This window comes from Solea senegalensis, linkage group LG10 (assembly GCF_019176455.1).
Source record: "Solea senegalensis isolate Sse05_10M linkage group LG10, IFAPA_SoseM_1, whole genome shotgun sequence".
Taxonomy (NCBI): Eukaryota; Metazoa; Chordata; class Actinopteri; order Pleuronectiformes; family Soleidae; genus Solea; species Solea senegalensis.
Genome location: NC_058030.1, coordinates 23,423,200 through 23,440,184, shown reverse-complemented (window position 1 = coordinate 23,440,184; position 16,985 = coordinate 23,423,200). Strand labels below are relative to the sequence as shown.

At 39.8% G+C, this 16,985-nt stretch overlaps 2 protein-coding genes across 2 annotated transcripts; one reads left to right on the top strand and one right to left on the bottom strand.

The window, feature by feature from the left end:
* Positions 1-531: 531 nt before the first annotated feature.
* synm (synemin, intermediate filament protein) lies at positions 532-8,890 on the bottom strand. Its single transcript, XM_044035614.1, has 4 exons — positions 7,912-8,890; positions 5,405-5,529; positions 4,113-4,192; positions 532-3,942 (listed from the first exon to the last, which is right to left on the bottom strand). Exons 1-4 carry the CDS (start codon positions 8,710-8,712, stop codon positions 1,421-1,423), a joined length of 3,528 nt encoding a protein of 1,175 aa, XP_043891549.1. The 5' UTR covers positions 8,713-8,890; the 3' UTR covers positions 532-1,420.
* Positions 8,891-9,232: 342 nt separating this feature from the next.
* LOC122776271 (pyroglutamyl-peptidase 1-like) lies at positions 9,233-15,942 on the top strand. Its single transcript, XM_044036718.1, has 6 exons — positions 9,233-9,500; positions 9,575-9,627; positions 9,698-9,814; positions 11,365-11,591; positions 11,669-11,890; positions 13,983-15,942. Exons 1-6 carry the CDS (start codon positions 9,470-9,472, stop codon positions 14,068-14,070), a joined length of 738 nt encoding a protein of 245 aa, XP_043892653.1. The 5' UTR covers positions 9,233-9,469; the 3' UTR covers positions 14,071-15,942.
* The last annotated feature ends 1,043 nt before the right edge of the window (positions 15,943-16,985 follow it).

The window sequence follows — 16,985 nt, the reverse complement described above, 5'->3', positions numbered from 1 at the left end:
TAAATAATAGCTTTTTGTTTGTGAGTTATTTAACCATTTTTAAGTTCCACATTTACTTGCACTACACCTCTCACTCCGCTCTCATGCTGTCAGCTACTTCAGTACACACTCCTTTTACTCCTGATAAAAATAATGTTGCAGTAAAACAAACATAATTTCACTTGGTAGCAGTGCCCAAGATAAAATAAAAATAAAAGGCCCAACAAGGTCAAATTGTGGTGCACAGCACCTCATAACTGCCACCAGCGACTGTTGGTCGGCATTAAGTGTTGACCAAGGAGACTCCATGATGTAATAGTTGGGCTGGAAACTGCAAAACTGTCTAGTACAGTCTAACAGCACAGGTTAGTACAAAAATAGAGACATCTAGAGTAAATAAACAGAAACTGTTGGAAAATAAACAAGCTGTAAGCTTAACAGTGCATTACAGTTAACCACTTTAAACATTGCTACAAAATGTTTAACTAAAGCTAGAAAATATACTGTTTTATTGTGTTTAAACATAGTATAGCTGAAACAAATACCATAATATATATATATATATATATATATATATATATATATATATATGTAACCTCAAACATTTCACTGAAAGCCATTATTGTTTGAATCATGACATGCTGTTTCGGGCACCAGATTAAGATAAAACACTCTTAGTAACAATCAGTATATCAAATATCAATTAGATATACATTTTGGGGGAAAAAAAATATTATTTCAGGGTCAGCATAAGCCTTAAAGCTGTAGTGTGTAAATTTAAGCCCATCGGCTTCATGTGACTTCCTATTTGTATTTCTCAGTATAGCAGTGTTTTGTTCTCATTTCCCACATTCCCATGCTGCACGCAGGAAGTGGCTGAACGAAGGCAAGGCTGACCACAACAAAAAATAAATTGCTATTAAAAAAGACAGCTGGAGAGTGGCTGAAAATGCCAAGAAGTGCCAATGAGAAGTTTCAGAAGTAGACTCTATACAGCAGAAAAACACATCTGGATGTTGGGCAGTTTGAAGGGATAAGCACAACTGGGTGGCAGAGGTGTGGGGGTAGAAGCACTGGCAGTGTTTTGGTAATTAAGATTCCTTAGGCAGTCAGAAGATATGCACTGGGGCTGTAAGCTTCATACATATGGCGCTTCACCACTACGTGGTACTAGCATGGCTGGATTCTAGTGTCGCCCCTTGCGCTCATGACTCACATAGTCACATAGTATCGGCTCAGCTCGCTTGGAACCTCGCAAGAGCAGGTACCAAAAAGAAGTACCAGGTACTATCACTAATGGAAAAGCATAAAAAAACGTGCCGAGTCACCCCATGCCATGCCAAGTCGAGCCAGGAGTGGGTAGTGGAAAAGCGCCTATACTTATGGAATTGATATGCAAGCAAGTAAAGACATCCAAAAATATTTCTGGCTGAATTCTTTCTTAGTTATTTGGGCTGTCAAGGTAAATTGTGGCAACTCTTTTTTCTTGAGAAATCTTCTCTGGGCTCTCTGAGATTTCGGACAGCAGCTCTTGCTGTGATGACACACCTGAATGGCTGCCCATCTGGAAGGTGAAGGACTTCTCGGATGGCCGGAATTTGATATGTCTCTCAGTGATTTCTGACGTGGATTCTCCTTGGTCTGTGAAGCCTTCAGACTCCTCACCATGAGCAATATCTTCTGTTTTGTCAATGCTGAAGCTGTACCCTCCCCCTGCCCCAACCTGGAAGGCTTTCTCAAACTCATGGTTAGAGGATCTGAGAGCTGCCATGATCTGCTCTTCAGAAAGATCATCCTCTGCCTCCAGCAGCCCAGAGTCTTCCAGGGTTTGAGAGACATTTAGTTCTGCAACTATAGTCATAGTTCCATTGTCACTTGACTGCTGTACTTTTGTGACGTTAACTGCCATATTCTCAGGACTTTCGCGACTAATTTTAGTGAGAAAGGCCAACTCCTCCTTCAGAGGCCCTGAAACTGAGCTTTGAAGTTTCTCTAAAGCTCCCTTCAGCTGCTCTTTGGGCTCTAATGAGTCCTCTCTCAGGAACTCCAGCACCGACTCCTGCACTACAGGGGAAACACAGATCTCTTCTTCAATGATGCACTCTGGAAAACCATCTTTGAGATCTGACAAGAACTTATATTCATCACCTCTCTTTTGTATTGCTGTGTTTAATGGAATATTTCCATCTTGATAATACTTCTCGTCTGAAAGGTCATCTACCATGCCATAATGGCCATATGAGGTTATGCCACCACCCTCCTCGGACTCGGAAAGATTATCATCTGGTGTGGAGACAAAATACTCACGCGACTCTGTCGCATCTGTTGTGAAGGATTTTGTCACGTCATCCAACTGCATGTGAGTATCATAAGGGACGTTTTCTAGCTCCTCGATTTGAAAGTATGTTGAGGAGGGCTGATGATAGGTAGATCTGGACATCTCTTTGACTTCACCCTCATATTTACTGTGAGAGTCCCCTGGTTCCTGGGTAGATCTGGACATCTCTTTGACTTCACCCTCATATTTACTGTGAGATTCCCCTGGTTCCTGGGTAGATCTAGACATCTCTTCGACTTCAACCTTATATTTACTGTGAGAGTCAACTGGTTCCTGGGTAGATCTGGACATCTCTTTGACTTCACCCTCATATTTACTGTGAGACCCCTGGTTCCTGGGTAGATCTAGACATCTCTTCGACTTCAACCTTAAATTTACTGTGAAAGTCAACTGGTTCCTGGGTAGATCTGGACATCTCTTTGACTTCACCCTCATATTTACTGTGAGAGTCCACTGGTTCCTGGGTAGATCTGGACATCTCTTCGGCTTCAACCTTAAATTTACTGTGAAAGTCAACTGGTTCCTGGGAGATCTGGACATCTCTTTGACTTCAACCTCATATTTACTGTGAGAGTCCACTGGTTCCTGGGTAGATCTGGACATCTCTTTGACTTCAACCTCATATTTACTGTGAGAGTCCACTGGTTCTTGGGTAGATCTGGACATCTCTTCAACTTCAACCTCATATTTACTGCGAGAGTCCACTGGTTCCTCAATGATTTGCACATTGACAGACTTGTTTTGCAGAATCTCTGCTCCCTGCAGGTCACTGAACAGATTCTTGATCATACTTCCTGCTGCTGTATCCTCAATGTCCTCCAGTGACATCTTCTTCGCACCTTGACTCAGAAGTTTATCCAGGGCAGAGTCCTCACCAAAATCCACTTCCTCCTCCACCTTGGACTCCAACACAATCTGTGTTTTAGTCGTGCCATTCTCCTCTTCAGTTTTCTCCACATGATACTTGACCTTGGATTCTCCTGGTGAACACACCCGAGCTTCCAAACCTGCTGGTCTGATCACTTTTTCGACAATCTCCTCTACAGACACAGGCTCTAAAATCTTCTGTTCACTTGTAGACTCTGTTTCCCATTCGTCTTCAAACTTAACGCCATAACCATGGTCCATTTCATCTAACAGTTCCCTTTGGCTTTCTGTTTCAATGTCAGTGCTCAGGCTCATCGTTGGTGGTGACAGTACCCTCACTGATTTGGTCTCAGCAGTGGGAGACTTGATGGGACTTATTTGGCTCTCTTCCCTAGAGACCTGTTTGATTTTCACAGTTCTCTCTTCTGATGTTTTCTGCACACCGGGACTCATGTGGGTTTCATGTTTGCGTGTTTGCTCATCTTTGGCAGAAGCAGCAGTGGTGGTAGACACAGGGGCAGAAGCGGCAGCCCGAGCTTTGCTGAATGATATCATATCTCTTCTGGATGCAGGGCTTTGATAACGAGCTCTGTCTGCAACTGAAATAGGAATGACCTTAGAGGGACTTCTGGACCCAGAGGAAACTATGGGGGATCTCGTCAAGCTTGGCGCTGGTTGGGTATACCGGACATCCGTATGTTGTCTCGTAGTTAACATGGAAGCTCTTGGTGTGTAGGGTTGGGCAGGCTTCTTGATATCTGAGGCACAGAGGAAATATTATTCATTGATCTTTTCACTTGTCCTATTTATTCAGATTTCTAGAAACACTTCACTGTTTAGTTTTGCTTTATATTTAAACACATTTTCATCTTTTTTTCATGTAGCATTACCCACAAGTCTTGAAGTGTTATATTGTTTAATACTGTACCTATTATTCTTTCTCTCTGATGCTGATTCACCCTTCTATGAGCATCTTCCAGACTCACTCTCTCACCCTCCAGGAGAGCCCTGAACAAAACAAGACAAACACAGACAGGTTATTTTAAAGCGTGGTTCTAAAAAAACCAAACCATTTTTCACATATTTGCAAAGAACAAAAGTGAAAATGCCTCATACCTCACCAGACGCTGTACATCATTTAGCTCTGCCATCTCAAACCTCCTAAACTAAATGCTTCAGGCTAACCAGACGGTAGGAACACAGGACCTAGCCATATAGGGTAGTATACCATCAAAATCACAACAAGCTGCTGCTTAAAAAAGACTTTTGAGATTATTTGCTGAAACGGCTCACCTTTCCATGGCCATGCTTCACCAAACAAACAAGAGCAAAGCAAAATCTATCAAAACTAGGAACAACCTCTCCCGACAAAGCCCTGCGAATGACTGACCTAAAAATAACAGCTACAATGCAGAGCTGTCCACACTTCCCAGTGAATCCCACAGCAAAAGCTGACTCATGACAACAACAGAGACACATGCCACTGCCAAGACTCTGGACAAACATTCTGTCTACTCCAGAAATTCAGAACACAACTGATGTGCCAGTGGAGAAGAAACTACCATATAGAGACAAACGCATGAGCACATAGACTTCTATAGAAATGACTTGCAATTTGTGAATACCAATAAAATGTTGGTTGGAGTCTCTAAACGATTATACTGAAAGTGTGCATATGTGAATTCCATGAGCTTGGGATGTGATGTTTAAAAAAATAAATGAAAAACAAAATCTAACATGTATTAAACTAATGTGTTTATTTATGAACTGCTTTAAAAATATCTTTGACTCTCGGCAAAAATAGTCTACTAGTATGTGAGCATGTGAGATCCAGGCATGCTCGAAGCATGAAACCAGACATACCATTCTATTATTACATGATATTAAATGCAACATGCAATATGTCTCATTACACAACTGATAAAAAAGAATCCATATTTGCTTGTTTTTAGTTATTTAATTGCAGGGAAAGTGTTAACACCAGAGCACTTAGTGCCAAGATCGACAGCTGATTAGTTCTAATGCATTTCATAAAAGAACCAATTAAGCTAAGAGAACATAAGGCAGTGGGAGGCTGAGTTGGACAATATATCACTGGACTGTTTAAACAAAATCTGCATTCCACTTTCTGAGACATTTCAAAATGTCTGATTTGAAAACATTCGACAGAAAGGGATGATTTTGTTCTTTCTTTACTGACAAGATTGATCAGCTCATCACCTGTAGGCGGCGACCTCCATGCCCAGATCCATCTTAACTTTCAGAAGGTGCTGATGCTCCTGTGTCTTCTCTGCTATAGTCTTGGCCATCAGGTTCCTTTCCTGTTCCAGCTGCTTGACAATCGTCTATGAGGGGAAAATAACAAAACAGTCAATGAAACAAGAGGTTTTTACAAGTTCCTGGTCTAAAACTTAGCTATATATTGTTTTGTTGCAGTCAGGGCATAAGAAAACATTGAGACCCTAAAATATTGTAATCAATATTGAAATACATTTTGTGCACAATTATTAGGCAAGTGAGAATGTTCAGCTTATTGTCATATGATGCATATTTTCCAACTCCAACCTATAGTATATGAACTTGAATGCTAATTGGATTTAATCAGGTGATGTGTAGTTGTGTAATTGGGGAGGATGTGGCCTAAAGTGATCAACATCTATATAAAAATGTGCATAAATATTCTTTAAATGGGCCAAAAAAGAACTCTTGAAGTAGCTAAACCATTGAGGCATGATAACTGCACAGTCAAACATGTTGTTGCAAATAATCAAATAATCAACAGGGTCGCAAGAAACAAAAAAAGCTAAAGAGAATAATTAAACGTGAAGCTACCAGGAAACCATTAACCTTCATCATATTCCAGCAATGCAATCTACCTGAAGTGTCCAGATGGATCAGGATATGTATCATATCACCTGATTCTTGTTAACTCCATGTGCAGTCAGATGTTATTTTTCTCTGTATTAAGGACCATTGATGCTGTAATTCTTTTTTATTTTTTTTCCAAAGCACTGCACTTCTTTGTCTCATCTGAATGTTGTAATAGCACCAGGCTGACCTGCTTGGGTCTCCATCTTTAGGAGACTTAATGGGATTTGTCCGTCTGACAGCTAATTGGTTTAAGTGGCTGGTTTAATCCAGCAGTTATAAAACACTGTGGGAAGTGGTGGTGTGACCTCTATCTAATCTAGCTATGCAATCCTGTGAGGTCAAACATTGCACATAAAGCAGAATAATAACAAATATTATTATTCTGCCTCTGTTTGGTCAATGTAACATTATATATATATATATATATATATATATATATATATATATATATATATATATATGTATATATATATATATATGTATGTATATATATATATATATATATATCTATGTATGTATATCGATATGTATATATTGTAGCCTTAGAGCCGGGGTGTCAAACATACGGCCCAGGGGCGAGAACCGGCCCGCCAGAGGGTAATCTAAATGCAATGTCAAATGCTCCAGATACCTGTGACTAAATGTTTGTGCCTTTATAGATCCAGTGTGATGTGTAAATAGTAAATTTAGGCATGATATTGTTGAAATTGTTGAAATATTTCTCAAGAAATTTCATGTTTTGTAAAATTATCCTTCATTAAATGTAAAACAAAGGAGAAAAAACAAAGGAGTTCTTGTTGTTCATAGGTTATTTTTCTATTATTTTGCTATTTTTACTGGTCTGGCCTCCTTGAGATTAAATTGTGCTGTATGTGGCCCCTGAACAAAAATGAGTTTGACACCCCTGCCTTAGAGTAAGCCGTTTTTATGCACTTAAGGCAAAGGCCTTGCATTATGCAGGCCGCTACTTAGTGCCACCATGTTTCTACAGCAGTTCAGTGACGTGGTAATACTCAAATTTCTCAATGTAACATTATTTGTCTGCTGCATCATTCATCTGAAAACAATCTTTGTCAAGCAAAACTACCAGACCTGACTGAGGGAGTGTTATACAACACCAATGCAGGTGTGGGCGGAGTCGAGAAGTGTTTAAACTTCTCGACTCCTGCTTTTTTTGTGCTGCAGACCTTACTTCTGAAACTTTCCATGGACACTTTTCAGTCGTACTCCAACCTCGCATTACTAGCGTAATGTTGCCTCCATCTTTCTTGACGTAAAATAAATCACTTTCTGTGTGCAGAGCAGGAATGCCACTGTCTCAAAATCTAAACACTGATGTACTCATAAACACAGAGAGTCACGTGAAGCTGAACTCCTTTGACAATGGTTTGAATGTAAAAGATGTTTGTTTATATTTAGAAGTTACATAGTACAGCTTTATGTTTGTTCCAACACAAATATGACTAAGATGGCACTTCATTATTAATAATTCATATATTTTTGTTTTATTCATTATGTTGATTTGTGTGTTAATGTATAGTTATAGATTTGAATGTTTTCCAGTTATAAGTTTAGGTTTACCTTAGAGATGAGAAAGGGAGCCATTCTTGATGCAAAGGCAACAAGAAGGAGCTGCGTCAGTGCCTGTAAGGAGGGTGGGTGTGGCACAGACAAGAGGGAGCTGCTGCTGCTGCTGCTGCTGCTGCAGCTGCAGCCATAAAACATGCTGCATATTGGTTTGTTTGTCCTTTCAAAAATCTGTATTTATGAGCCTCAAATATAACCAAACAGATCTTTTAAGTTCGGTTCTGGTCTCATTTGAAACATTAATTGCATGTTTTGTCTCTTTGTCTCACCTGATAATTGCTCAAGTCCACGCGGAATGTCTCCTGCATGTTCATGAGCTCATCTTCAAGGCGCATCTGGAGGCGACCCTGTTTTTCCGCTTCCTTGCGTAAATTGTCCATCTGTGCTGCGTATTGCATCTTCTCCCTCTGCAGGTCACTCAGCATGGCCTGGTCCGCTTTCATCGCCTGCTCCATCTCCACCACCTTCTGCTGGTACAATTCAAAGGTCTGCACCCAGCCCTCGGAGAGACCCAGGGCGTACTCCTGCAGCTCTTCCGCGGGGACTACCGCAGGTCCGCAGTAAGTTTGCGTAATGATGGGCACCACTCGGGACTCCACCTGACGCCTGGCGCGCTCCATCTCCTGCCTGTGTGCCTCCTCCATGGCTCCATACTCGCTCTCCAGCTGCAGCAGACGCTGCTGGAGTTCAGTGTTGGTCCTGTGAGCGACCTGAAGCTCCTTCGCGCACCCCTGCAGCTCTCCACTGATGTCCGTGCACACATCCGTCTGCTCGCTGCACAGACACTGGATCATCTGCAGCTCCCTCCACAGCTTCTCCCTCTCCACCTCCGCCTGGGACTTCTCCACGGACAGCTGATCCACCATCCTCCTCAGATCCCGCATCTCAGACTTGTACTTCGGCTCCAGCCCCGCCGTCGTCCTCCTCTGCCTCAGTTTGTTGATCTCGGCGACCAGATGCGCGTTTTCCTGCTCCAGCTGCTTGGTCCTGCACAGATACTGGGCCAGTCTGCTGTTCAGCTGCTGCAGATGCTGTTTCTCGCTCTCAAAAGTTCTCCTGAAAGGCAACATTGTGACATCTAATGATGATACGAATCAAAATGTGAGTTTAGAGATGTGTCTCGTCTGTGGGACAGGTTTACGCAGCGTCTGTGGATACAACTGTGAGGTAATGCGCGAGCAGTGTCCCGTTGACAAGTGCAGGAGGAAGAGGAGGATGATGAGGAGGAGGAGGGCGGGTCCTGGTCCTAGTCCTAGTCCCAGCAGCGCTGCCATGTCCCTGGCAGATGTTCTGCATTATATAATCATACATGTTTTGACTTTATTCTCCTAATAGTACAACTTTGTTCTCTAAAGCTTAAATGTTGGATGGATAATTAATGAATTGATAATTATAATTCAGTCAATGTCATAAATTGCCATAAATTAAATAAATAATTAATTGATTAAGTAAATAATTATTAAATTACTTAAATTATTATTTTATTATTAAAATAGGTTTTACTTTGCTGACAACATTTATTGCATATTAAATTCAGCAGACTGGAATAAAAAATAAAATGTTTACACTGTAAAAAAAATAATAATAAAAACATAGTAATAATAACAAGTCAAATTTAAATCTATAGTGGTCACTCAAGTGTTTTTTTTTTTTTTCAGGAGCTAAATAAAGAAAACAAAAGGTTTGTCCGAACTTAGCCTGAATGCATCACTTCCTCGCAAAGCTTCCATCTTTATTTACCTGGTAGGAGCTCCACCAAGCGGACACAATTGGAGTTGCAGGGAGCTGGATTGTTTTTCTTCAGTGTCAGTGCGACGTGACTGCGTTATGAGCGGCAGTGAAACTGTGGTTATTACAGGTAAATACAGTGACAGTTAGAACAATACTGTATGTCGTTGCATCTTTAAGTGTGTTTTTAAATCTGCCTTCAAGGGTTTGGACCGTTCAGACAGTTCTGGGTGAACCCGAGCTGGAGAGCAGCCCAGGTAACAACACACATCAGTGCTGTTTATGAATGTGTGATATTTCATCCTTTTATATTTGTAAACAACACAGGACCTGAAGTTGTGTGGATTGGGTGAGAGGATTGAAGTTCACATCAAGGAGATACCAGTGAGTTATGTTCAATCTCAGCATGTCATCGCTGAGATTTGGCAAACTCTCAACCCAAAGGTAAAGAAATAAAAAAAAAACACCAGAACCATAGATTTTCTTGATGTTTTAAATTGTGTCAAACGAGGTATTATCTATTAAATCTCTTCATTAAACCCACCTTTTCATACATTTTTGGTACATGTTGGTCAAATTATATATTTATATTGTTTTCAAATACTACATTTTATATTTCCATGTTGGGTTTTTTTTTCTTGCATTATTTGTTTTATTGTTAAGTTACTTTGACGTCTGTTTTTAGAAGTGGGAGAATGGTGATTTTTCTCTAACGTCTTGTAGTTTTTAAAGATGAATTCACAGGGATGATGTAATGAAACCTGCATTCAGTGCTTTCAAAGGTCCAGAGAATTTTGACAGAGACCGAAGATAAAAATAATAATGAAACATTGTACACTTGGGTTTTAAGTGCACAATGACCTGTTGTTTTTCATTAACCACAGAATGAGACTTTTATATTTATATCAGGATCAGCTCTGGGGAGGCCGCCGTTTTGAACCAGCCTGTTTTTAAAGAAGCTCACAATGGACAAAACCAAACATCTTTTGAGTTTAGATGTTGTAAACTGAAGGCTACATGCATTCACACTACAACACACATGGAAGAGAAGAGTGAGGGATTTATCATCCATAATAAACACACTGTACCTTCATCCATCCATCCATCCATCTTCTACCACTTCATCCTCCACATGTGGGACATGGGGGACGCTGTGCCAATCTCAGCTGACATAGGGCAAAAGGCAGATCACCAGTCCGCAGACAAAACCCACAAAGACACAGGCAGAAAGACCCTTGTTCCAACTGGGTCGCGAACCCGGGTCTTCTTTTTTGCAAAGGCAAGAGTGCTAACCTGTGGCCCCTGTACCTTTACCTGGAACACACAGTGTCATAAATATCATCATAAAGTCGGGTTGTATTATCAATATAATAAGTATTTTGTGACATTCCTGGTTTGATAATCATATTTATTATATTATTTATGTGGATTTGAAAATCCACATAAATGAAATCGTATATATTCTTCTTTGCAGCAAGAAAACCCGGGTTCTCGACCCAGTCTGAACGAGAACCTTTCTTGCGTGGAGTTTGTGTGTGTGGCGGTTTCATGGGTTCTCCTGAATTGAGCTAATATGGTGATTAGTTGAATTGGACAATCTACATTGACCACAGGTGTGAATGTGAGAGTGGATGGTTGTTTGTCTCCATGTGTCCCTGTGACGTCAGCTGAGGCACAAAATCAATTTTCAGCTAATTTTAGATCATGTAGTACAGGTCGATATTTTATTTTAGAGTGTATTTATAGTGTCACTCGCCCACAGGAACAACCTGTGTGCATCTTCATATCCTAAAAATATCCATATATTATTTGCAGTCTTAAAGAAATGTTGGTTTGATTTATATCGATATATATACATATATTGCTGAAAAAAACAGATTTGCTTACAAAAACTACAGAAATAATGTCCTTGATGACAGCTACAGCCTTTAAGTGTATGAATCCATGCTCATAGCATGGGTATCTCACTGTATTCCTTGTGTGTGTGTGTACAGTTTGTAGTACACCTGGGTGTAGCCAGAGGTTGCCGCGTGGTCATTCTGGAGCAAACAGCAAAGAACAGCGGATACAGAGACAGAGATGTGTGCGGGTTCTGTCCTGAAAGTCACTGCTGCGTGAATGAAGGACCAGAGACGCTCTGCTCCGTCGTTAACATGCTTCCTGTGTCCAAACTCTTCCGAAAGTCAGGGATGGACGTTCTGTGTTCACGAGACGCCGGCCGGTACGTAGCTGCTTCTGCAGCACATATCAACACACTCACAAAGAAAATAGAAACCTTGTTTTCCATCTTACTTTCAGGTTCCTGTGTGAATTCACATATTACTGCTCACTGTATCATGGACAGGGACGAGCAGCTCTCATCCACATACCAACACATGGACGCCTGGCCTCAGCAGACAGACTGCTGCCTCTGCTCAAGAGCATCATTCAAACCATGCTCAGTCAAATGGATGATGACGGTCGGGCCGAGGTTGTGTATTCTCCCTATGAACACACACCACAGTCCAAAAACATGCAGAGGTGAATGAGACACTGTAGGGCAGGGCTGGGCCGGACCAGTAAAATAATAGCATAATAACCTATAAACAGATTTTAGAATGAATGAGGTATGTTTTTACAAAACACATTATGAACAAATCTCACATTTCTTGAGGAAAATAAGTACAATCTCAACAACAATATGCCTAAGTTTACCGTTAACCAGTCTTAAGTAGCTTAAAGGGATAATTGAGTAAAAGTATCTTGCCAGAAAATGACATTGGTAGAAGTTGAGGTCAGTAAAAGTCGAATTGTCTTTCAACGGGAAGGTTGGGGGTTCAATTCCCGACTTTGCTAGTCTATGTGTATCACTTATGAGACACTTAACCCCGTGTTACAGTGTGTGAATGGGTGGAAACTGTAGTGTGAGGCAGTTCATCAAGACTAGAAATGTTCTATATAAATACAGACCATAATACTAACTCTTCTTCTTCTGATTTTATTTGGTAGTAACAGGTAACAAAGATAGAGGAAATGTAGTGGAGTAAAAGTAAAAGTTGCTAGAAATACAATATTATACAAAAGTAAAGTACAGATATATGTGAATTTTTTATCTCAAACTGAAAAATAATTAATTTTATGAAATAATTAAAAGGAAAACATCCTGCGGGCTGGATTGGATCACCCGGTGGGCCGGTTCTGGCCCGCGGGCCACATGTTTGACCCCCCCGCTGTAGGGTATGGTTGTTCGTCTCTGGACTGGCGATTGGCTTCAGCCACAGCCCTCATGTGGAGGATAAAGTGTCAGACAATGAATTGGAATGGAATGAAATAGAAAACGCCGTCATCGTTCTCATTCATTTATTTATGCAAAATTTCAGAAAAAAAACCAAAATACAAGAAATTCTCAGATACATATTTGGAGATGGCGAGTCAAAAATACACCCTCTCGCTATAGGTGTGAAAAAAGTTTGAGGCCTCAGATACACGTGAGTTTGAAAGAGTCTAGTGAAGAGTTTTTGATTATTTCTTTTCCCCCAAATCAGGTAATAACACACACACACACACACACACACACAAGTATTATAGTCAAATAAATCAGAGTCGTAGACCAGTGCCCCCTTTAGAAGGTGTAGGAATGCAAATCATAAAAAGAGAGGCGTGATGATGACAAACCTCAAACCTATTATTGCAGTTTGAACACCCTCCATGAACCTGAGGTCTGCATGAAGAACATTCTCAAGGTAAATGATAGATGACGAGTTACTGTCTATTTAAATAAAGTGTGTGAAGCTGTAAACGTGAGCCTACCACTGGTTTTTGTTTCTTCTTCCTCTAATCACGTTGTTTACTCTTAACCACGTCTACCCGTAATCTACGCAACATCCCTGTCATATATGTGTCCACGTGTGTGTTTTGTCAAAAAGGCTGCGACAGGTTTGTGATCTATAGGTCACTTCATCTCACAAACAGGTCGATATAAGGTCAGAAGTGAAAAGAGAGAGATATTTATGACTGGAGAACTGTGAATGTGGCCATTTCTGTGCCCATGTCCAATTCATCAGCAGTTTGGACTTCATTTCACTCTTTGATTGATAAAAATGCTTCACAAGCGCCGCGATTGAAACCTCAACATCACGTTATTGTCGTTTTATTGCTCTTGGGAAATGTTCCAATGATTCTTTTCCTCCAGGTCAGAAGCCGTTTCACTGTCAGACGATGTCTGACATGCAAGTAAAAGAAAAAAAGACTGAGGTTTTTTGCGCGAAGGTTTTTGAGGTGTAAAAGCCCCGTTGTCATGGTTACGAGAACTCACTGTACGTAGCAGTAACAACAGGCCAGGGCAAAAAAAATGCTGAAATACGAGATGATGGTGAAGTCAGTGCGAGAGCGTCATGACGTCCAGCAGGTAGACGTTCACCAGCCATAAAATGATGAACTGTTTGAGTTCATGGCAGGAACATAACACAGGAGGGGGGTGTTTTGTGCAGAAAGTACAGAAAATCTCTTTGTTACATTCACAACACAGATCCATAGAGTTCTCTTTGAGAGTGTGGTCTGGATGTTTGTTGATGAAAAGTGGAGATACAAGCTGCATACAAGCTGACTTTGATATTTGTTTCCGTTTGTTTAGATTTCCACGAGGAGAAATGAGGGTTTTTGAGGTTGTGACAGTATGTGTGGAGTCAGTGGAGATGGAACATCTGATGCTGATGCCGTGACCTCTCGTCTACTGTCAAGTACACAGTCTTTTACTTGGTTTGCTCAGAGGTAAAGAAAACAGTGTTTTCCCACTTTTTAGCCATCGCAGATTTCATGGCCCAAATCACAATAACAATCATAAAAATGTGTGCATAATATAGTGACTCGTTTCCATCTGTAGCACCTTATATTCATTAAGTTAATTCACACACAGAAATCCCACCTAGATTTGGATAATTTTGCTAATTTGTTTGAGGGACCCAAAAAAATCTCCTGCAAACCATCTGTGGGTCCCAACCCAGACTTTGAGAACCACTGGGCAAAAGAAAGGTGGTTTGAACTGACAGCACCTGGAGTCCATCTCCTATCCTAGTTTACTTTGTGAGGTTTATCTCGATCCCTGTGTGGGTTTCATGCAGGCCACGAGGTTTCCTGTTCACTAGTGACACAGAGTGAGATGGACTTGTTTCGCCACACACACACACACACACACACATACAGAAAAAAAGAGTGAGGTAGATATATACTCAAAGGAGAAAAAGATTGTTTTAAAGTCCCCCAGTCATGACACAAAAGAAAATACATACGTACAAACAAAAAAGAATCCAACTTTATACTGAATCATGGGGCATTTATACAGTGATTTAAACTGATTTTACAAAAGGAAAAGAAAAAAATAAATAAATAACACACACACAAAAAAAGAGGGGGCGGGGAGATGAACAGGCAACATTTTCAAAAGTGAGGAGGAAAATCCTTCAAAACACTTTTACTATTCAGTCTCCATTTTAAGAATTCCACCTCTTTTTTGACATTGAAACGCATCATTCCCTTCCCTGGACTTTAACCCACTCATTATTTGGCTTTTGAGAAGAAGCAGTGATTGTGAAGACAAACAAAACTTTGAAGACGTACAGTAACCCTAACAACAAGTGGCCTCGCACTGCGGCAGTAAAAAAGGGGGGAATAGACTTTGTTTCCTTTCTTTTTCTTGACGTAGTTGAAATATGATGGTTGGCATAATTAAGGCAAACAGACGACCCAATTAGCCCTATTTATCTGAGAGGAGGCAGAACATGGAGGGCTTTGAATGACAGGTGTGGTTAAAAGTAAGCATGAAAACAAAAAGGGGGGGCGGGGCGAGGGGTGGGTACAAACCGGCATAAGGGCTGGTCAGTGGGTTCAAGGGTCACAAGATGACGATGATGAGAATGTGTGGAGAAAGCAAAGCCTTGACCTGAGATTGAGTCGCACCTAGAGGGCAATGCTAGGCGCAGCGCTAGGCGACAAGTACAAACAAGTGTGCAGAAAGTACACGCTCACACATCGAGCTAAGGTGTCCATTCCAAATAATAATAATATTAATGATAATAATAATAATAATATTAATGATAATAATAATAATAATATAGACATCCACAAAACAAATACTATAGAAACATCTCATAAAAATAAAATGCAATGAACATAATGTAGTGTTACAGAAAAACCTTTTTGGGGTAACAGGAAGATTTTATTTTATATCTAAATCTTTTTTTTTTTGTAGTTTTACTTTAATTTTCTAAACAGTTTTTTTTTTTTTAAAGATATAAGAAATGAACTGTAGTGGAGACCATAGAATACCAAACCTGAAGGATTTCTTTATATAGAACATCCAAGAGGGGAGAAAACAAAAGAATAAAATAGCAGCTTTGTTCTGTACAGACATATAGAGGCAAACATTTTGAACCATAAAAACCTTTTTGTTTTTTAAAAGTGACAAAACCAATGATGTGTATAAAATGATCCTGCAGTCAAAAATACAACTGTAAGACCTGTATATGTGTTTGAAATGTAGAGAAACTACTCTAAAAAGAGACCTGCTGTCGATTAAAAGTTGTCTCTGAAATCTTTTTTTTTTCTTTCTTTCTTTTTTACGGATCCAACACCTTCTCGTTCTCTCTCTCACGCTTTGTTGTTGTTGTGTATTTGGTGCCGTTTGATTTGAAGAGCAGTGTCACCCAGTGTCACATGACACTCACACTCACTACAAATGCCATAGAAATGGAGGCAGAGTCCTGTGCCTTGATTGTAGCGTTGGTTGTGGGACTTTTGATGCTTTTGATCTTTTATATATATATATACACATATATCTACATATATATGTATATATATATATATGTATATATATATATATATATATATATATATATATATATACATATATATATATGTACATATTAAGACAGTCAGGGCTGTGATTCAGAGTTGACTCTAGTCGAAGGCGATGAAGACGTCACGTTTTTCTTCACTCACTTGCGTCATGCAGCATCATTTATTGTTATAAATGTTAGAAATTGAATAATGTGAACACATGGGGCCATAATCTTCCTTTTAATTGAATTAACTCACAGTTATTTTGAATTTGGTCCATGACAAATAGTTTAAACCAGTGTTTCCCAAACTTCACGTGGACCCAGTTTTTAAACATAAATCATGACAAGAATATAGCGACTTATTAACGACCATATTTTAAAAACCTGATATCATTTTGAATTGACAAATTGACAAAAAATGTGATTTTCATTAAAACTTGAATTGTATGCATGTTATTTAAAAAAATAACACATGAATCCTAACTAAACTAAACTTAACTAACTTGTTTGGGGACCCAAAATAAATCCCCGGACCCAGTGTTTGAGAACCACTGGTGTCACTATACCAGAGGTCTCAAACTCGCCACTTAATATCAAGTTATTTTAGTATGTCGTTTAATTAATTCTCTCATTTCGCATCATAAATACTTTTTTACTCGTTCCATATTAAATCAAACACATTTATTTTGAAATTATGTGACCGATTGTCACATAACATTGTTATATTGCAATATCATGATGATATTGACGATCATTTTAAGCTCATATCTCCCAACACTACTGAACACTGAACTCACTTT